This window comes from Capra hircus, chromosome 29, assembly GCF_001704415.2.
Source record: "Capra hircus breed San Clemente chromosome 29, ASM170441v1, whole genome shotgun sequence".
Lineage (NCBI taxonomy): Eukaryota > Metazoa > Chordata > Mammalia > Artiodactyla > Bovidae > Capra > Capra hircus.
In genome coordinates, this window is record NC_030836.1 from 10983329 (window position 1) to 11006687 (window position 23359).

Below are 23359 nucleotides of genomic sequence, written 5' to 3' on the forward strand. Positions count from 1 at the left end.
AGGTCCGTCTAATCAAAGCTATGGTTTTTCCAGTAGTCATGTATGGATGTTAGAGCTGGACTGTGAAGAAAGCTGAGCGCCGAAGAATTGATGCTTTTGAACTGTGTTATTGGAGAAGACTCTTGAGAGTCCCTTGGACTGCAAGGAGATCCAACCAGTCCATCCTAAAGGAAATCAGTCCTGAATAGTCATTGGAAGGACTGATGCTAAAAAGCTGAAACTCCAATACTTTGGCCACCTGATGTGAAGAACTGACTCATTGGAAAAGACCCTGATGCTGGGAAAGATTGAAGGTGGGAGGAGAAGGGGAAGACAGAGGATGAGATGGTTGGGTGGTATCACTGACTCAAAGGACATGAGTTTGAGTAAACTCTGGGTGTTGGTGATGGACAGGGAATCCTGGCATGCTGCAGTCCATGGGGTCACAAAGAGTCAGACACAACTGAGTGACTGAACTGATACTGAACTGATTTACTTGAAAATAACACATATATTATTTTGTAGTATGTGTGTATGTGCTTAGTAATTTAGTTGTGTCTGACTCTTTGTAGCCCCATGGACTATAGCCCACCAGGCTCTTCTGTCCATAGAATTTTCTGGGCAAGAAGGCTAGAGTGAGTTGCCATTCCTACTCCAGGGGACCTTCCCGACCCAGGGAGTCCACCTGCATCAATTGCATCTCCTGCATTGGCAGGAAGATTCTTTGCCACTAGGATGCTCATTATATAGTATGCTGCTGCTGCTGCTAAGTTGCTTCAGTCGTGTCCAACCCTGTGCGACCCCATGGACGGCAGCCCACCAGGCTCCTCCGTCCCTGGGATTCTCCAGGCAAGAACACTGGAGTGGGTTGCCATTTCCTTCTCCAATGCAGGAAAGTGAAAAGTGAAAGGGAAGTCGCTCATTCGTGTCCGACTCTTAGTGACCCCATGGACTGCAGCCCACCCGGCTCCTCCGTCCATGGGATTTTTTAGGCAAGCGTACTGGAGTGGGATGCCACTGCCTTCTCTGATTATATAGTATAAATTATAGTAAATAAAAATAAATACCTGCTGGAGCAGATATGCAGATGAGAGACTTGTATATTGATATTCTTGGTAGAAAGTGAAAGGAACATATAGATCCTACTGAAGAGAAGGGAAGGCACAGAAATATTGGGGTTTGTAGATGACATACCAAAATTCAGTGCATCAAAATAGGTTATGGATACTGAAAGCTTAAAAAAATAGTGTTTGAGTCTTCCTTTATCTAGTGTTTATTTACTTAACATTCTCAATGCTTCCTACCTAGCCATCCTTTCTCCCGTATTTAGAATCTGTAACTAAATTATCTTTACAAAGAGAAATAACATATGGTAAAATTGTAGGCCAACATTCATCAAAAAAATACTTGTTGGATGACTAGATAAAGGTATGAATGAAAGACTGCATTGTCTTACTTCCGTTTGCTACTATTGCCCTCATGTTTAGAAGGACACTCGTAATAGTGCAGTATCCGACCAAAGGAAATGAACTAATATTGATTAACCTTCACACACCTCCCAGCATCTATGCTCAGTGCTCTGCTGGTACATATATCATTTACTTTGATCTTTCTAATAATGCTGTGAAGTAGTTACTATTATGTACATCTTACAGACAAGAAAGCTAGGTTCAAAGTTAAGAAATGTACCTAATGTGAAAAACAGGTCTGAATGGTCCAAGTACATGCTCTTCCATTACAATTTTTTAAAATATTTTTATGATACTGATAAGGGTGGTATGGGTTCTTTTCAAAAAACATTTCATAGTTTGTTGTTCCTATTTTTTTTTTATTTCCTTACCATCAAATTATTTAACCCAGAAGAGACAATATGATGTAAGAGGGGAAAAGTTGGTGTTTGAAGCTTAAAATATCCTGTTTGGATTTGAATTCCACTATTTACTTGCTTTCTGTCTTTAAGTAAGTTGCTTCACTCTTCTTAGCCTCAGGGTTTTCTTTTGGTTTTAATTTGTTTTTGTGTTTTGTTTTTTAATACATGAAAAGGGGAAAAATACTGTCCATCAGATAGAGGATTCAAAGAAGCCTAGCTCAAAGTGTAGCATAAAAAGAAACATGCAATAAATGTTAGTTCCAGGAAGAAAAATGCAATCAATGTTAGTTCCAAAAAGAAAAATGTAATAAATGTTAGTTCCCTTGAGGACATTTTTAGTATTTTATTAAGAATTTTATAACTTAAAAAAAAGTCTCTCCCTCTTAAGTAGTTTGAGTTATTACTTAAGCAGTTTTACTATTACCAATTAGTAATTCATAAATTTCTTAGTAAAAAGCAAGTCTTTTTAAAAATATTTTAGTGGTGATCATACTTTAATTAAAATTTCATACTCAATTTTTTCCTCTCACATTTGTATAATGAACATTTTCCATTATCATTAAATATTGCTGCAGTTTCAGTGGCTCTAAAATATTCCCACATTCAGATAGACATATCACAGTACTTTTAAACTATTTCTCCATTGTTTGAATGTTTCCGATTACAATTTGGTTTTGGTTTTGTTTTTAGAATTAGAAGCATGATACTGCCACAAATCTTTGAACACAAGTCATGGCATAGATCCCTGGTTATTTCTTTAGGATAAATTCCTAGAACTGAATTACTAGATTAAATAGTATTTGAAAATAGGAACCTCTGACAGTAAAAGAAATTCTTTGTCAATAGAACCTTTGTCAATAGGACACTCTGTCCTCCTCTCCAACTCCCACCCTTCCTTCATTAAAAGAAGCTAACCACTCTTCACCTTCAGGAAAAGTCCTTGTGTTTGCATCTGTTAGCCACTCCAGCACTCTGCACTTGTCCTTCATATGCCTTATAAACTGATAGATTCAGGGCTGTAGCTCCAAGGCTTAGCCCAGTGCCAAACACAAAGCTGATATTTAATAAATATTTAATACATACATTGAGGCAGAGGAACCAGAGATCAAATTGTCAACATCCATTGGATCATAGAAAAAGCAAGGGGATTCGAGAAAAGCATCTGCTTTATTGACTACTTTGATTGTGTAGATCACAGCAAACTGTGGAGAATTCTTAGAGATGGGAATACCAGACCACCTTACCTGTCTCCTGATAAACCTGTATAGAACCAGACATGGAACAATGAACTGGTTCAAAATTAGGAAAGGAGTAAGACAAGATAGCATATCTAGGAGTAACCTAGATAGCATATTAAAAAGCAGAGATATCACTTTCCGTATGGCCAAAGCTATGTTTTTTCCAGTAGTCATGTATAGATGTGAGAGTTGGACCATAAATAAGACTGAGCCCTGAAGAATTCTTTCAAACTGTGGTACTGGAGAAGGCTCTTGAGAGTTCTTTGGACAGCAAGGAGATCAAACCAGTCAATCCTAAAGGAAATCAAGCCTAAATATTCATTGGAAGGACTGATGCTGAAGCTGAAGTTCCAATACTTCGGACACCTGATGTGAAGAACCGACTCATTGGTAAAGACCCTGGTCTTCCCTGGTGGCTCAGATGTTGAAGTATCTGCCTGCAATATAGAAGACCTGGTTTCAATCCCTGGGTCAGGAAGATCCCCTGGAGAAGGGAATGGCAACCTACTCCAGTATTCTTGCCTGGAATTCCATGGACAGAGGAGCCTGGTGTTCATGGGGTCGCAAAGAGTTGGACACAACTGAACAGTTAATACTTTCACTTCTGATACTGAAAAGATTGAGGGCAGGAGGAGATCAAGGCGATGGAGAATGAGATGAGTAGATGGCATCACTGGTTCAATGGATATGAAGTTGAGCAAACTCTGGGAGATAGTGAAGAACAGGGAGCCTGGCATGTTGCCATCCATGGGGTCACAAATAGTCATGACTTAGAGACTGAACAACAGTAACAAATACATTCATTATGTGACTGCTCTTAAGTAGTCAGGTAATACCCAAGGAACATTGAAGTTTTTCAAAGAAACAGAATTAGAATTCAGAAGTACAAAGATGAGGGATTTTAGTAGCCATGGTTGAATTATTAACTTCAGCCTTTTAGTGTATAATTGTGAGAACAACCCTCTGAAAATTCAGAGTTTTATTAGTTCGGTCAATAAAAATTGGTAAGATTTACCTTGACATTTGCAGTGGTAGTATAACTGTCAAGTTATAACTTGATCTTAACACTGAACTTCTCTAATTGAGTGCCCTAATTAATTTTTCTGGATTAACAACTAATTTCTTATTCCTCATCTCTTTTTACCCATGAGCAGAACTTAAACAATCGTAAATTTAGTAAGCTGTATTTGTTGTAAGAGTATATAAAGAAATTAAATATCCAGTGAGAAGAGACTGGTTAAATGACCTTAGGGAAATATTTAGTCACTTAAATAGATAATTATAAAGACTTTCTAATTGTATAGAAATGACTGAAAATATAAAGTGAATAGGAAAAAAAGAAACATAATATGGAAACAAAAATGTAGCCATGGAGATGGAAATTAAAAGAGAATATGAAAATAAGAAATAAGTGCAACAGGTTTGTGAATTTGAGGGAGACTTTTAATTATATATTGCATGCAAATTTTAGAGGGCTGTATGTACATTGGTTATCAATTACTATCGTCTACAGGAGTAAGCATAAAAGCTATATTAGAATATAAACTGTTCAAATTTACATGCTGCAACAATAATGTATTCCTTGTCTGTATCTATAGCAAATTAAAACCTACTTATTAATGAAAAGTGTCTCACTTTTGCTATGACTCTAAAAGGGGCCATTGCCTTCTGAAGTCAAAGTTCCTGTTAACAAATAGGAAAATACACTTATTTGATGGATAAAAAATATTAGAGCAACAGTACCAGAAATAGCAGAATGGAAACACCCAAATTTCACTACTCCGTCAAATCAAAGGTTTTCACATAAGCTGTTTCCGTCTGTTCTTTTTTGTATGCATGTATAATTTTTATAATGGACCATAATTATCCTTTGCATTTTCTCATATTGCACAGTATCAGCTTTTATTTCATCATGACCATTTTAGTTTCTAATAAAGGCTGCGTTTCTTAGAAGCAAAAATGCAAGGCCCTTTGAATAAGCAGAAGCATGAAGCACTTGAATTCTTGCAATGCAGGGACAAACCTGAGTGTTTTCCCTGACCTTCCTTTGTCTGCTGATGGTGCAGTTTATGGCTTTGCATACAAGGCTGTTATCACCTGATTTCCATTTGAGTGGTAAGATGATAACGCAGAGTACAAGGGGAACTAGGTTTAGGTGACAGCCACATCATTTAATGTCTACTTATTGTTTCTACAGGGAAATTCTGGCCTGGGATTCAGTATTGCTGGAGGGACAGATAATCCCCACATTGGAGATGACCCTGGCATATTTATTACGAAGATTATACCGGGAGGTGCTGCAGCAGAGGATGGCAGACTCAGGTAATGATCTGAAATGTTAGAATTATTTGGAAAATAAATCTGCCACATCAGTGAGACATACCTGTGCTTTGGAGAATAACAATTCTCCAAAAGTTCTGTGCTTGAAAGAAAAGACTGTCAAAGCAAGCTTTCTGTAATGACTTTCCGGATCTCTTGTTGAATTTCAACTAGTATTGAATTTGTGTTTGTTGATGACTACCGCATTCAGCACTGGGCCAGGCAGTGGGAGGAAGGAATATGGATATCATCTTTTGTTCCACGGGGTCTTCAGTCTGGTAGGAAAGAAGAATAATATGAACTGATGAGCAAATGGTAAAATGTGTAGAAAAGGATATACTGTAAGTGGTATTAACACAGAAATGCCATATTATGCACCTGGTATGTATTCACAGATTTGGGATTTTCTGTAGGAGTTGGGATGGAAAGAGTCTAAAAAGGTATTCCATGAGAAGATTCCAGGCTGAGTCTTATAAAAATAAGATTTTACTAACCTCACAAACCAGCAAAGAAGGAAACCACTGATCTTCCAACCAGATGAGGTTATGCCTGCTCAGGATACAATAGTAATGGCTGGAGCCAGGGCCCCTCTCTTTAAAGAACTAAAGATTGGGACTTCCCTGGAAGTCCTGTGGTTAAGACTCTGTCTTCCAATGCAGGGGCTCAGGTTCAATTCCTGGTTGGGAAACTAAGATCCTAGATGCCACATGGTCCAAAAATTAAAAAAATAAAATCTAAAGGTTATTTGTCAAAATGAGAGTCACCTACATGGGGCTCTTAGTCAATAATATAAAATTGCATCAGAAGTCAAAACCCCAGCTAAAAGAATTATAGACTGAACAAGTAGGAGAGATTTCCCCTGAAGAAAACGTACCCCAGCATTATTTTAGCATGTGCGTGCCGAGTCAAATCCAACCCTTTGCAACCACATGGACGAGGATCACTAGGCTCCTCTGTCCATGGGGTTTTTCGGGCAATAATGCTGGAGTAGGTTGCCATTTCCTACTGCAGGGGATCTTCCCAACCTGAGGATTGTACCCGCATCTCCTGCGTCTTGTTGATAGGAGATGCAGATGTACCTGAAAAAAGGTGTGATGTTCCTTGACAAACTGCAAAGATGCAGCTGTTTTGCAGGCGGATTCGATTCTTTACTGTTTAACCATTGGGGAAGCTACTAGATTATAAATCCCTTAGGTCAAGCAGTTATATATAGACATGAGTTCATAAATACTTTCTGAATGAATGAGTGAATTTTTGCATGAATGAATGAGTAAAATGAGAAGGGAGAGGAGGGTAAATCAATAAGTAGGGAGAGAGGGTCCTGCAGACCAAGACCGACAGTTACGAATAGTTTTAGCTTGCATATGTGTGTATGTGTTAAGCTGCTTCCGTCATGTCCCTTTGCAACCCTATGAACCATAGCCCACCAGGCTCCTCTGCCCATGGGATTCTCCAGGCAAGAATCCTGGAGTGGGTTGCCATGCCCTCCTCCAGGGGATCTTCCCAACCCAGGGATCGAACTCTGGTTTGTTATGTCTGCTGCTCTGGCAGGCAAGTTCTTTACCACAAGCACCCCCTGGGAAGCCCTTGGGCTGCAGGGAACCGCACTGAAAACTGTGGCCTAAGTGGCAGATATGTAAGCTTCATTACTCTTCCTCAGGGTGCTTTTTTATGAAGCATAAAGAGGCCGGCTTGCTGATTTTTATAAAGCAGCCGAGAACACTTTTTTGGTCTCCAGCTGTTCTGATGCAGTGATTATTTTTGACAGCTGCATCTTTGCAGTTTGTCAAGGAACATCACACCTTTTTTCAGGTACATCTGCATCTCCTATCAACAAGAAAGGAAATGAGTGGCACTCCCACAGGGTTCACATGCTTTTTGATGATAGAACCTTCAGGCTGAATTGACAAAACTGATTTCTGGGTGAGGGGACGACATCCATGCTGCAGAGTGGGAGATTAGAAATAGATGTGTAATTCTAAGAGTCATGGTGGGGGTAGTATTTGCTAATACTGGACCCTGGAGAACCTCCATTTTTTGTTTCATTTATTTTTTAATTTTATTTTTATTTATTTTTTTAGCACCAAGAAACATTTTGTATTGGGGTACAGCCGATGAACAATGTTTTGATAGTTTCAGGTGAACAGTGAAGAGACTTAGCCATACATATACATGTGTCCATTCTCCCCCAAACCCCTCTCCCATCCAGTCCAGTACGTAACATTCAGCAGACTTCCATGTGCTATACAATAGGTCTTTGCTGGTTACCATTTTAAATACAGCAGTGTGTATATGACCTTCCCAAATTCCCTAACTGTGTCTTCCCCCCCAGCAGCCATAAGTTCATTTTCAAATCTGTGAGTCTTTTTATGTTTTATAATTAAGTTCATTTGTATCATTTCTTTTTAGATCCTACATATAAGGGCTGTCATATGATATTAGGAGAAGCTCCATTTTAAAAGTTCAGAAATAAAGTTGTTAGAGGAAACTTCAGAAAAGTGGACCATAATCATTGTTTCATACCATTCTTTTTTATTTTTTTTAATTATTTCTTTTTTTTTAATTTTTACTTTATTTTACTTTACAATACTGTATTGGTTTTGCCATACATTGACATGAATCCACCACTGGTGTATACAAGCTCCCAAATCCTGAATCTCCCTCCCACCTCCCACCCCCATACCATTCTTTACCCAGAAGTAGGGAAGCTTTCACCTCGGCCACATTTCCGCCCTAAGCATCGGATAAAATAGACTTTATGTGATTATTCTACAGATAAGAATGAAAAATGGCATCTCTTTTTTTGTGTGTGTGTGTATTTTAGTTTTTTATTTTTTAAATTTTAAAATCTTTAATTCTTACATGCGTTCCCAAACATGAACCCCCCTCCCACCTCCCTCCCCATAACATCTTTGTGGGTCATCCCCATGTACCAGCCCCAAGCATGCTGTATCCTGCATCAGATATAGACTGGCGATTCAATTCTTACATGATAGTATACATGTTAGAATGCCATTCAAAAAAAAAAAGAAAAATGGCATCTCTGAGACTGCCACCACTCTGCGTATGCCTACAGAGATAAAAGGAAGTTCTGCTGTGTTGAAAGCATTATTCAGTAGTTGTAAAGAACATAATCATAATGGCCGCTAACATTTATTGAGCTTTCATCACGTGTGGAGCACTGTGCTCATGTAGGAAGTATAGATAGATAGGTGGGTGGGTGGGTAGATGGATGGGTGAATACACAGACTGAAGGACAGACGGATAGAGAATGTAAATAGAGATGTAGACACACACACACGATATTTTATATACTTAAAACAGCCATGTGAGGTAGTTATAGTTAGTATGGCCATCATAGTATGGACTTAGGAAATTAAGAATTAAATTTTTTAAGATCACACATCTATCTTTGAATACATTCCAAAATCCGTATGTCACTTACATACTCTCTAAACTCTTGTTCACTAGTAGAATCCCCTACCTCATGGGACCTTGGCCTAAAAATTCCAAATATAAAGTTTTACACATGCTGATGGGAAATTCTGAACTCTGTGAAGTTTGCTATTTTTCTACTGAGCCACAGTTGTTTTTATTATGAACTCTACCCACGGGTCTTTGTCCTGGCTTCCTGCAATCAGGGAGTGGGGATAGTATTTGCTAATATTGGACCCTGGAGAAGTTCCATTTTTTTGTTTCATTTATTTTTTTAATTTTATTTATTTCTTAACACAAAAAAAAACATTTTGTATTGGGGTATAGCCAATTAACAATGTTGTGATAGTTTCAGGTGAACAGTGAAGAGACTTAGCCATACATACACACATATCCACTCTCCCCAAACTGCTCTCCTGTCCAGTCCAGCACATAACATTGAGCAGTGGGCTATGACTGTGTGTGTGAATATTGCCTGGTGAGGTTGTGCAGTGAATGACCTGAAAAACTCTGAAGAGTGATCCTAGCAGGAGCATTTCTCCAACCCACATCACAGCCTTGTACCTGCGTGAGGACAGCTCTGGAGTGGCCCTCCAGTTCATGATAGAGCCTTGCTACTACCGCTGAGACTGTTTCCCATCTTACTCCTTTCTGCCATGAACTTGGATGGTTTAGGGGCATCTGAGAGCTCAAGAATACCAGTTGAAAGTCTGGCATTATGATATGAAGGATAGACTTCAGAATTCACCTTTTTATCTGGTTCAAAGCCTACATTTTACAGATGGGGAAACTAAGGCTCAAACAAGTGATTTATCCTGAAGCATCAATCATTCAGGGGTCAGTTTTAACTAGGCTCCAACTGTCTTGACTCAAGAAAATAACATTCTAAGGTAGTGTTCAGTGTCAGTAACACCCAAGCCCATCTACGAAGTCTTTTCTCAGTGTGGCAGGAACACTCTGAAGCTGGACCAGCAATGTGTGAAGAGTACTTTCTATCTCACCATTAGTCTTTTTGAACAAGGTAGCAACACATAAGGTAGCAATGAACTCTGGAAAGATGTTGGTTCTAATACCTGAATATAAACATATTTGGTTTTGGAAAAATTCAACTTTTAGGTGCTGTTTTCTCATCTATGAAGTGATTACAATAATACCTATTCTGAGGAGTCAGATATCTAAGTCCCTAGCTGTACCAAGTAACTTTCAGCAGCGTTTGCCCCTTTTCCTTACCAGCCCTCTCCTCTCAGTAGTCTTTCCTCTGTCATTTTTCCATTCCTCCTTCTTTTCCCTGTGGTGTTCTGTTCCCTCTCCTCTCATCCTTTCCAACTTTCTTTTAGTTCCTTTTCATCCTCTACGGCCATCCTGTTGCTATCTTTTCTCTTGATGATAACATTGAATTAAAACCCATTTAGCTATGGTACTTAAAGAGTGCCTATGTTTGTCTTCTCAAGTTTCTAATACAATCAGTTGAATCTGCTGTTTCCCTTACTGAAAAACTAAGCTCACAAACTAAACATAGTTCTGTTTTGTTTTTCAACCTGACAAATTGTTTGGTCTATCCTATGAGTTAGAGACTCATAAAAGTTTTCTAATGTGTACTTCTCATTATAAATTTTATTTTGACAATTAAATAATACTTGAAAGAGAAGCTGAAGCCTAGAAAAGTGAGGTGATGCGTCTGCTCCCAGGAGAGTAGTAATCTGGGCTCTATACTAGTGGATAATAATTAGGTCAGTAATCATAATAGCAAGGACAACACAATACCTCAATGTGCCAACAACTTTTCTGGCACATTAGCTCATTTAAGGGGCATAACTTGATGACAGTAATATTATTACTCCCACTTTTTAGGTAAGAAAATCAAGGAACTGATAAAAGCGGTCAAGTACCTTAAGAAGGTTGTACTGCTAGTACATGTTGGAGCCATAATTTGAACCTAGGCAGCCTGGGTCTAACGTCCATGTATTTGTGTTCTGAGTTATCCTGCAGGGTGGGAGAAATGCTATTTCAAAGACACATGGTGCTAAGCAGCATTCTCAAAATGCCACTCCTCAGGATTCTACACGCTAATCCGTACAACCTGTGACTGTGATGAGCTGTCACTCCTGTGATGGGTGACATTGTATGGCACAGTTGACACAGGATAGGGAGAGTATACAGGTTAGCCTGCTCTAGTCACGTGAGCCTTAACAGTGGAGAGCTTTCTCTGGCTGGTAGCAGAGTGGAAAGTCGAAGAGATTCAGAATCAGTGAAGTATTCAACATTGTTCCTGGTTTGAAGATGGAGGAGGCCATATGAAAAACGATGAGGATGGCCCCTAGGAGCAGAGAGAGGCCCCAGCTGATAGCCAGCAAGGAAGCAGGGACCTCCATCCCACAACTGCAAGCAATCAAGTCTGACCACAACCACATGAGTTGGAAGAAGACCCTGAACTCCAGATGAGAATGTAGCTCGGTTGACACCAGGATTTCATCCTTGGAGGAACCTGAGCAGAGATTGCAGCCCTGCTAGGCCAGACTTCCGACTTACACAAACAGTGAGCTAATAAATAGGTCATGTTTCACGTTGCTAAACCTGTGGTAACGCTATAAGGAGGAATGATGCACTAACATCTACATTATTCTGGGAATTCTGAGTTCGTTATGAAAAGCCTTCCTGTGCGTCCTCAATCACACCCAATGTAGAATGAGGGTGCAGGTTTAAGATGCATATGAAGTGAGGGGTGACTTTCTCCTTAGTTAGATCAGATTCCAAACTGAACTCAAGTCTCAGTGGTTGCCTCAGAGGAGAGGTGTAGGAGAAAGAACATGCTATTTGGTATAGCAGATCTGGGCTTCAAGTTCTGCTTTCTAGCTAAGGGACCTTGGACCTCTTTTTAAGCTCTCTGTGCTCCAGGTCCCTCACTGGTAAATTGGAGGTAGGAACATATGTTTCAGGAAGCTGCAGTAAAGATTAAATAAAATAGGGAGTGTGAAGAAGTTGTGTAAAATTCAAAGGCTCCCAACACCACCCCATCCACAGAAGCGGTCATTTCACAGAAAATTGAACTTAAGCCACAAGGCTGTGACAGGCAGGAAGGGACACTTACAGAGAACAGAGTTCTAAAATGACCTTCAGAGGCCCCATCCCCTGAATACGGGAGGATATGTGAGTATGCTAATATGTCACTCCTATGATAGTGTTTCTTTTTGTGACAGAAGAGATTTCATAGGTGTAATTAAGGTGCCTAATCAGTTGACCTTGAACTACTTAAAAGGGAGATTATCCCTTGTAAGGAGAAAGAAATGGCAGCCCAATCCAGTAATCTTGCCTGGAGAATCCCATGGACAGAGGAGCCTGACAGGCTACAGTTCATGGGGTCGCAAAGAGGCGGACATGACTGAGTGACTTCACTTCTTCACTTCATCCCTTGTAAGCCTGATCTAATCCAGGGAGTACCGTAAAAGTAGAGATTTACAACATTGTAAATCAACTATACTTCATTAAAAAAAAAAAGAAGAAGGAAAGTACAGATCCCGTTGATCTGGATGAGGCAAACTTCCATGTCAGTCAAACAGCTGATTTCTGCTAATAACCCCTTGAGCTTGGAAGAGAACCCCAAACTTCTGAAAGAGTACAGTTTAGCTGACACCTTGATTGTAGCCTTGTGGGACCCAGAATAGAAGAGTCCATAAACTGTGACCAGATTTCTAATCCACTAAAACTCTGAGATAATAAATGCATAGCGCTTTGAACTGAAGATGTGTGATAACCTCTCATGAAGTAATAAAAAGTTAGTATGAACTCTACGGCATTCTGGACCCTGAAATTGTGCTGTAGACGGGCTTGTCTCTGCCAGCACTACCACACTCTGATCTTCAGAAATACTGATCAAGCTTCCTGGCCAGACTCACACACGTGGAGGCAAAATGTGAAAAGCATTCAGAAACAAGGGAGTGGATCAAGGTCAGAAATGGGGAAGAAATGGTCCCTCAAGGAGAGGGACAGCAGAGACAGAGGTTAGCTGAGATATCTTGTTACAGCTGATGGCTGGAGATTTGAACCTGGGGTGGGAGAGAGGGAGAGTCAGAAGCTCTAAGAAAAATGTGAGATAAGGGCTAAGTTAAAAGGCCAGCAAGACATCATGTGATGGTTTAAAGGAATTTCTTTGGACAGTGATTTTTTCCCTGTGCAGCCTCTTTTTAAATATAATGTATTGTGTACATATTTTTATGAATATGATAATTGTCCTTTTGGGATATGTGTACAATGCAGAAGGGTAGACAAAAGCTACACAAAACACAACATTTTCATTTTTACACTAAATAATATCAACATCTTTGTTGATACAAAAGTATTAACATTTTTCTACACTTATTTCTGGTATTTTTGCTGTTCTATTTGTCTTTAGTTTAGATCACACTATATATAATATTTAGCATTTGTTTAACTTTGCATAACTTTATTTCATAAACTTTTCCCTTTATCATTTTAAGAAAAAAACCTTTACATATATTTTAATTTCTGTTTAATAATATGTTTACTATATACATTGTTAGGAGTTTTAGGTTAGTTTCAGTTTCTTAGCATTTTAAAAAACTGGCTATCTTTTGGAAGACATTACTGACTCTGTTTTTCATAAATTCTTTAGGATATATTTCTAGCAGTAGAATTTCTGCATCAAAAGGTATGCACATTTCAAAGAATTTTGACACATATTACTAAATTTCCTTCCAGAAAGATTCTAGTTCCACCAACAGCCTTAGAGAGCGCCTGTTTTACAATATATCATTAGCATTTCATGTGCTTGAAAGTATATGATTTGGGGCTATTGGCCAAGGCAAACACTGGTACCTTTCCTTGCTTTGCTTTGAATTTATTTGATTAACAGAAAAATTGAACTTTAAAAAAATGTAACAGTCATTTATATTTTTTCTTCTAGAAGTCATTATTAAAATTTAATAACATTGCTTATCTTTAATGTAAGAACATTAGGTTTTCTTCCAGAACAAAATAGATATATTTCCATGCTTTGAAGGATGATTTTTGTTTCAACTTTTGTATTTGAATCATATAAGTGCCCTCTGCGTGGCTTCAAGTCCCAGGATTGCAGAGGGCCAATATTGATCTGACATCTGGGGAAGAGCTATCACACGACAGTCTCTGTTTGATGATGCAGAAATGACATTCTGCACAGCAGTGCATTTATGAAAGCCATTCACAGCACAAAAGCAGCATGCAGTAGCAGGCAGAAGAGATGGCTGCTTGTCAATTTCCTGACGAGTGACACAAGTTAACCTCTTAGCCCCCAGCATAATCATTTCTACTCCCAGACAAGATGGAGAAAAAAAATTTTTTTCCTTAAGTTCATTGCTTCATTTGTTCCTTCTGTGTCTGTTTACAGGTAGGGTTGGCTTTGTCCTCATGAAAGCAAAGAGAACACAACCCCTGTGTTCTAAACTGCATTGTCCTTCGGTTGACATTTGTCAATTCATTGTTTTGTTTTTTCATTATACTCATTAACTCGTAATTTTTAAATAATTACATGAAGTGGAAAAGAGAGGCAAAGGGGAAGAAAAGGGAGAGATAAAGGAAAAGGAAAAAGAAGAAACATTAGTGATCATCAAAGATGAAAACATCACATAACTTGGAAATGTAGAGCACAAACCTAAATTTAAACGTTTTTCTGTGCCAGTGAGAAGAGCTAAACAGAGCAAAGGGAGTGATTTTCAAGCGTCACAGTCTGAAACTTACTCCCAAGACCCACTTTCAGACTGTTTAAGGAAATAACAAATGACTAGTACATGAAACAATAGAAGAGATTGCAAAATCCACAGAGAACCTCTTCACACTGAACTTGCATTAGTTTGGACGATGGCAAACAAAACCCTTGAGTTACCAAGTCCAACATGTCAACTTCCATCAAAGGGGTAATCCTCGCCCCAGATAATTGTGATAATACCTAATGCTAAATTTTCCATTCAAAGACAGAGACTCTCAGTGTTTTCAAAGCCACCTGGACTTCTTTTTCATTATTGTTTTGAGGCAAAAGCAGCACATAAGCCCTACTGTTGCCCTTAATGAGATCATCCTCATGAGAAGGGTGATTTCATTATCCAGGGCAAATTACAGTTGGATCTGATTAGACTGCTTCTTATCCTTCCATCTCTGCCCACAGAAGGGAAAGGAGTAAGAGAGCATAGTCCCCCGTCCTTTGATTTCCTCTGTCAATATTGTGTGTGTAGGCTTAGTCACTCAGTCATGTCTGACTCTCTGCAGTCTCCTGGACTGTAGCCCACCAGGCTCCTCCATCCATAGGGATTCTCCAGACAAGAATCCTGGAGTGGGTTGCCATGCCCTCCTCCAGGGGATCTTCCCCAACCCAGGGATTGAACCCAGGTCTCCCGTATTGCAGGTGGATTCTTTCCCATCTGAGCACCAGGGAAGCCCTCTATCAATATTAGCCGCCCTAACTATGTTGATAACATGCTTAGACAAGAAAAAATCAATTAGCAGGTAGTTCTGTAGTACCTGGTAATGACAAGTCCTCAACAGTTTAGAGCTGTTGTCGTTGTTCAGTCTCTAGGTTGTGTCTGAGTATGTGACCCCAAGGACTGCAGCATGCCAGGCTCTCCTGTCCTTCACTATCTCCTGGAGTTTGTCCAGCTTCATGTCCACTGAGTTGGTAATGCCATTTAACTCTCTCATCTGCTGCCCTCTTTTTCTTTTGCCTTCAATCTTTCCCATGGCTGCAGTCACAATCAGCAGTGATTTTGGATTCCCGGAAAATATATCTGTCAATGCTTCCACTGTTTCCCCTTCTATTTGCCGTGCAGTGATGGGGCTTCCCTGATAGCTCAGTTGGTAAAGAATCCACCTGCAAAGCAGGAGACCCCTGTTTGATTGCCTGGGTCAGATGGGACTAGATGCCATGATCTTAGTTTTTTGAATGTTGAGTTTCAAGCCAGCTTTTTCACTCTCCTCTTTTACCCTCCTCAAGAATTTCTTTAGTTCCTCTTCACTTTCTGCCATTGGAGTGGTATCATCTGCATATCTAAGGTTGTTGATATTTCACCTGGCAATCTTGGTTCCAGCTTGTGATTCATCCAGCCTGGCATTTCACATGATGGTGACTGCAGCCGTGAAATTAAAAGACACTTGCCCCTTGGAAGAAAATTTATGACCAAACTAGACAGCATATTAAAAAGCAGAGACATTACTTTGCCGACAAAGGTACATCTAGTCATGTATGGATATGAGAGTGGAACTATAAAGAAAGCTGAGCACTGAAGAATTGATGTTTCTAAACCGTGGTGTTGGAGAAGACTCTTGAGAGTCCCTTGGACCGCAAGGAGCTCCAACCAGTCCATCCTAAAGGAGATCAGTCCTGAATATTCATTGGAAGGACTGAAGCTGAAGCTGAAATTCCAATTATTTGGCCACCTGATGCAAAGAACTGAATCATTTGAAAAGACCTTGATGCTGGAAAAGATTGAAGGTGGGAGGAGAAGGGGACTACAGAGGATGAGATGGTTGGATGGCATCACCAGTTCAATGGATGTGAGTTTGGGTAACCTCCGGGAGTTGGTGATGGACAGGGAGGCCTGGTGTGCTGCAGTCCATGGGGTTGCAAAGAGTTGGACATGACTGAGCAACTGAACTGTGAACAGAATGGGAAAAAATATTTGCAATAATATAGCAGATAGTGGACTTGTATCCAGACTATATAAAGAACTTTTATAGCTCAACAACAGAACGACAAGTAACCTAGTTAGAAAATTGGCAAAGGATTTGGAGTAATTTCCTACTGCTGCCATCAAAACCATGGTGGCTTAAAATAGCACAAATTTATCATTGTATAGTTCTGGAGGTCAGAAATCCAAAATCAGACTCACTGAAGTGAACCCAAGCTGTTGACAGGGCAGCTCCAGAGGAGCTCTGGAACAACCCATTTCCTTTCCTTTTCCCGCCTTCTTAGGGCCACCTGAATTTCTTGGCTCATAACTGTTTCCTCCATCTTCAAAGATCATCAGTCCAACCTTTGCTCTGTCGTATCTCTTCTCTGACTATGACTCTATTGTGTCTTTCGTTAAGGATTCCTGTGATTACTTTTAACTTGCCTAGATAATATAGGATAATTTCCCTATCTCACAATTCTTATTTTAACTGTATCTGTAAGGTGGAGCTGATGGTAAAGAACTTGCCTGCCAATGCATTAGACAAAAGAGACCCGGGTTTGACCCCTAAGTTGGGAAGATCCCCTGGAGGAGGGGATGGCAGCCCACTCCAGTAGTCTTGCCTGGAAAGTTCCACGGACAGAGGAGCCTGGCGGACTACAGTCCACGGGGTCACAGAGTCAAACACGACTGAAGCAAGTTAGCATGCACGCACATAAAGTCTCTTCGGCCTGTGCTATAATACATTCACAGGTCAGAAATGAGGACTTGTACTTTTTGAAAGACCATTATTCTGCCTACCACAGATCTGAATAAGTATTCTTTGAAAGATTTAAAATGACTGATAACACGTAAAAAGACTTTCAACATAATCCTGATGTCCATCAACAGATGAATGGATAAAATATGATATATTCTTACAGTGGAATATTATTCAACCATGAAAATAGATGAAGTTCTAATGCATGCTACATCAGTAAACCCTGAAACAATATCCTAAATCAAAGAAGCCAGATACAAAAGGCTACATATTATACAATTTTATTTCTATGAAATGACCAGAATAGGGAAACCCATATCAATAAAAGTAGGTTAATGGTTGTCAGGGTCTGGTAATGAACACGGATTTCTTTTAGACATGATGAAAGTGTTATAAAATTCCCTCAAGCTAAGGATTGCACAGTCTGTGAACATACTAAAAAAGATCACTGACTTGTATACTTTAAGAGGGCAAATTTTAAAGTATGTGAATTATATCTCAACAAGTCTGTTATAAAAATATCCAATTTGCTGGCATAAAATATTCATCCTTATTTATAAATCTGAGAATTTATTTCTAGTTTCCAAAAGCCCTTGACTTCTTTGTATTGCTGTCAAGTTATAGATTTATTTCATCTGAAGTTCCATCATTTAGAAAAGTTCTTGAATCTGTTTGCCAAGTAGAGAATACTTGTGATTTGGACTCCATGCCTATATGGCCTAATGAATCTTTAAAGCAGGCAAATATCAAATGCTGTTCCCATTTCCTAGACAAACTAGCAGATATTTGACCTTGTGTCCTAACTGCTAAAGTGTCCATAATTTACAAAAATGATCTTATATGTAAAGTCTTTATTTTCAAAAGCCAAAGACGTATTAGTGAAGTGCATTAAAATTTAGGAGGATTAATTCAGGCTGAGTTTTTTAAGTTCAGTTATCCAAATACAATTAAGGAAGAAAAGAATATATGGGTTTTTCAAAAGAGAACAATAAGGTTATTGAAACATAGATGTGGTGGTTCATATCCCCTAAGGCTGATTCCATGAGGCTATAAACATTTTGATTTAATTCTAGTCCGTGCTTTGTGTAGAGGGAGCAATTTCTGACCTTGTTTGTAGGTCTAGGCCCAAACTTCCAGTTCAGACTGAAAGCTAACAAGATGCACAGCTTTGGTGATTTACGGTAAGAGAGAGACCTGGGCCTAATGAATCTCTGCTATTAACTAGCTCTGAGACCTTGAGAGGGTTCCACAGCCTTCTTAACCTTAGCATCTTTCTCCATAAAATGAGTATGGTAGAGGATCTTTGGGAATTTTCAGTTTAAAAATCAAATTCTGTTTATTTATTTGATTTTTGTTGACAGTCTGAGACATTCAGAATTCTATTACCATGGCCAGGAGATCAATCCTTTGTTTTGATTAAATCTGTAACTGTGAGAAGATATGATCTTCATTACATTTCTGTAGCAAAGAACTGATCATGACTTAAATGCTGAGAAGTCATTTATTATTATTTATTGTTAACAGTCTCCCAGAAGGAATATTGTTATTCTAATATTCTAAAACTATATTTAATTTGATTTTTGCAAATAACTCCTTGGGATCTTTACCAAAAGGAAAATGGTTTCTGGGAGGGAGAATGGTGGTGGTGGTTTAGTCGCTAAGGCGTATCCCACTCTTGCGACGCCATGGACTGTAGCCCACCAGGCTCCTCTGTCCATGGGGATTCTCCAGGCAAGAATACTGGAGTGGGTAGCCATTTTCTTCTCCAGGGGATATTCCCGACCCAGGAATTGAATCTGGGTCTCCTGCACTGCAGGCAGATTTCTTTACTGACTGAGCGATAAGGGAAGGCCCAGGAAGGAGGGGAAGACACTCAAATTTTCTCCTGGTTTCTAATTCAGTGATAACTCTAGTTATTTCCAGGAATGGCTTTTTAAACAACTAATAAATTATGTCATTATTTAGAAATGCCCAGTAATGTGGTTAGCTTTGGGCAAGCATGAAATCATTGCAAATTGGCTTAACAGATGCCAAAATCATGCATGTATTTTATATATGTAAATATATATGTACTATATATGTTTATATATTTATATATATAGTAACTAGATCTGATATACATATAATTATATATATATCAGATCTAGTTACTATATTTTTCAATTTCTATACAATAGCTATGGCAACAGCAAAATGGAGACTTACATATCACCTCCCATATTCCAGATAAGGTTTCTCTTCACACTGCCCAGTTCAAACCAGGCGATCTTTGCCTACATGCTGTCCTTCCAGTCTCCCATATCCCCTTCCCACCCACCTCTGTACATTGTACTTTAGTTTCCTAAATGAAGCTGAGCTGGAAAACCAGGTTAAAATTTAGAATTACTGGACTTCCCTGGTGATACAGTGGATAAGAATCCACTTGCCATTGCTGGGGTGAAAGTGAAAGTCGCTCAGTCATGTCCGACTCTGCGACACTCTATACAGTCCATGGAATTCTCCAGGTCAGAATACTGGTGTGGGTAGCCTTTCCCTTCTCCAGGGGATCTTCCCAACCCAGGGATGGAACCCAGGTCTCCCATATTGCAGGCGGATTCTTGACCGAGTGAGCCACCAGGGAAGCCCGAGAATGCTGGGGTGGCTAGCCTATCCCTTCTCCAGCGGATCTTCCTGGCCTAGGAATCAAACCGGGGTCTCCTGCACTGCAGGCCGATTCTTTACCAACTGAGCTGTCAGGGAAGCCCCCCCAAAAGGGGATGCTGGGGCTGCATGGGCCAGAAATGCAGGGGACACAGGTTTCATTCCTACTCCCAGCAGATCCCACACACCTTGGAGCAAGTGAAAGTGCGTGTGGCACAGCTTCCGAGCCCACACTCGAGAGCCCGCAAGCCACAGCTGCTGAGCCTGCATCCTGCAGCTACTGAAGCCAGTGAGCTTAGAGCCTGTGCCCCACAACAGGGAAAACCGCTGTCAGGAGCAGCCCGTGCACCATAGTGAAGAGGAGCCCCTGCTCAGGACAGCTGGAGAAGGCCTGTGCACAGCAGTGAAGACCCAGTGCAGCAAAAAACAAATGATAAATGAACAAACAAACTATTAGAAAATAAAAACAAAAAGAACTTAAAATTGCTAGAGACCTGCACCAGAAACTTCAGCACAGGGAAAGCAGCCCCCAGTCTCCAGCTCCCGGACTCTTCCCCTTCCCTTCCAACTTCCTTCCTGCTCCATGAGGGCCCCCTGGGAGCTTGCCTGTCACAGTACAACTGCACCTCTGAGCTTCGTCCACAGCCTCTGCGAATACCTGTTCTTTGACCACTGTTGAGCCTTGGCCTACACCATCAACCCTTAGGAACCTGAATTTGAGAAAGAGGTCCACAGAACCACTAAAGTGAGCTGCAGTCAGAGAATCCCAGAAGATTTCTTTGTGGGGAAGGGAAAGTAAACTTTAGCTGGTTGCCTCCTCTTGCTCTGTAGGTCCCTATGAAGTGATCATTAGTGAACATCAATCCCTAAAAGGTTAATTGGCAGATACAATAAGGGAAATTATATTCATTGAGCTTTAGAGCCTAGTAAAAATAAAATGAATAGGGCATGTATGTTATTGGTAGCGTTCTTGGCTTTTAGGATTTCTCATGTTAAGTTTTGTTGCCTTCATCCCAGTTTATAGAGAATAAGTCTTCCTTTGTCTTAGTGATAACTCCTTTATTTGCTTTAGATCACTTTGTTGTTTTCTTGACCACTTTATCTGCAGAGAGGGAACATGGGACTCTCTATGCCCCCTTAATATGCCACCATTCTGTGTGTCTGAAATCTCATTTTTATTTATTCTTTATTATATTTCCTGTGACATCCCTGCCCGTTATTTGCCCTGTCCCTTACTCTAAATATTGTCCCTGACTTAGAACTAATATGAGCTACCATCTGTTAAACTTACTTCCGTGAGCTTATGGAGACTCAAAGAGGTTAAGTTATAAGTGGTGAGCCAAAATTCTAATCTAGTTTCTTTTTTTCCAAAATCCATGTTCTTCCCACCATCGCACATGACTGCAATTCACTGAAGATGAATAATTGAACATGTATTTAAGAATCTATAAACACAGATCCTTGCCAACATCCCATGTCAGAGTGTTAAGAACACAAACATACCTAAGTGACCTCCAAATTATTTTGGCTTTTTAGGAAATGACTGATTGGCATTAATTGGAGGTCTGGGCACCTTTATATGGAAAGATTATAAAGATTAAATAATATTGGTTTGAAGATAATGTAGTTCTCTGATTAGAAAGTAATGAAGTTCATTGCAGGAAATATGGGAAATACAGACATATATAAAATAAATTAGGATTGCTCACAATCTTATCAATAAAAAGATCTATTTATTATGTTTCTTCATAGTCAGTGCATGTTTTTACATAGTTGAACTTTTCATCCTTCCTTTTTCATTTAGTATTACGTATAGGCATTTTCTTACATTAAATATGTACTTTGTAAACAGTTTAAATAGGTGCATAATTTCATGTTATGTAACATTTTTTAACTTTGACTCTGCTTTGGATATTCAAGTTTATTACATTGCATTGAATATCTTTGTATAAAAGATCTAAAAATTTGATAGCTATTAGGGGTGCTAGTGGTAAAGAACCTGTCTGCCAATGCAGGAGACGCAGATTCAATCCCTGGATCAGGAAGATTCCCCGGAGGAGGGCATGGTAACCCACTCTAGTGTTCTTGCCTGGAGAATCCCATGGACAGAGGATCGTGGCAGAGTCAGACATAACTGAAGTGACTTGCAGAGGAAGCAAGGTTAACGTAGGCCCAGATCAGTTGTCATACATTTCTTGCTTTAAAATACTTGAAAATGAGCTCCAGTGCTTTCTGCATACTTTAATTTTTTTTTAAATTATAGATCAACCAATTTAATTATAGATCAATAAATTATAGATTCTTTTACATTACAGTGGACTGAATTAACAACAGTTTTTAACCAGGCATCCAGAGAGGTGTTCACATTCAGGATCAGTAATTTACAACTCAGCCTCAGGCAGGTTACCTAGAATTTGGCTGTAAGGACCCAGGTGTTATCTGAATTCAACCCAGATCATTTCTGTTAATTGTTATGCACGTTTCCCTGGTATTTAGAATACAAACATCAGGACCATAATTTAAATCTACCTTATGCGGCTGCTCATTAAAATGTTTGTCTTATTTCCCTTCTACTCCTACCCTCCATTAACTCCTTTAACTATCACCAGTCTAATTTTGTAGTAAATTACCAAAGAGAAAAACAGACCATTAAGGAGAAAGAAAGTAATGCTTCCTTTCAGAAAACAATGAATTAAATGTCTATATTAAAACATGAATAAACTCTTTGATATTCATTATCCCAGGACTTCCCTGGTGGTCCAGTGGTTAAAACTCGATGCTTCTCATGTAGGGGGCCATGGGTTCGATCCCTGGTTGGGGAATTAAGATGCCATGTGCCACCCAGTACAACCGAAAAAAAAGAAAACCCACGCCCCCTGCTTCAGAAGCATGGAGTTCTAACTCATCCGCCCTGCATTTCTCCTCTGACATTCAGACCGGGACATTAAACATGCAAATCTGAGTTAGAAACCAGAAAGGGCAGAGCCACTTTTGTATGCATGTGGGGAGTGAGAGGAGTTTCAGCATTTTCAGTGGAGTGGGGGAAAATAGCTCAAATGGGCTGAGGTGACTTTCAGACCTACGTCTGTGGCAAGTCACTGAAGCTGGGGAAATAAGTGAAGTGACACAAGAGAAGTAAAGCAAGTATTTATTAAACTGACGCTGAGTCTTCCATTATTCTTCCACACTTTTGTTAACCCATTATCTCTGTAAGTGTTTACTGAGTGTTCTGTTATGGATCAGACACTTGGAGCTGGGAATAGAGTTGAGGACAAGCAAACAAACACATGTGTGCCCTGGTCAAGGTTCAGTCCAGGTGGCAATAAACATAAATTTAGAGCTGAATGAAAGGAAAGTGCAGAAGCTGTGAAAAGCTGTAATAGCATGACCTGACCTCACCTGGGGGACCCAAGGGAAGTCTTGTGGGGAGAAAATATTGAAGTGAGATGTAACGAGTAAGCAT

At 39.6% G+C, this 23359-nt stretch overlaps 1 protein-coding gene across 20 annotated transcripts in view; it reads left to right on the top strand.

Annotated features, from left to right (window-relative positions):
- DLG2 (discs large MAGUK scaffold protein 2) overlaps positions 1-23359 on the top strand; it is a 2364981-nt gene that overhangs the window by 1628247 nt on the left and 713375 nt on the right. For all 20 annotated transcript variants that reach the window (XM_018042817.1, XM_018042821.1, XM_018042823.1 and 17 more), the window contains one exon: positions 5285-5409. In XM_018042817.1, the coding sequence (XP_017898306.1) occupies positions 5285-5409 (125 nt within the window). The remainder of the gene's footprint in view (positions 1-5284; positions 5410-23359) is intronic.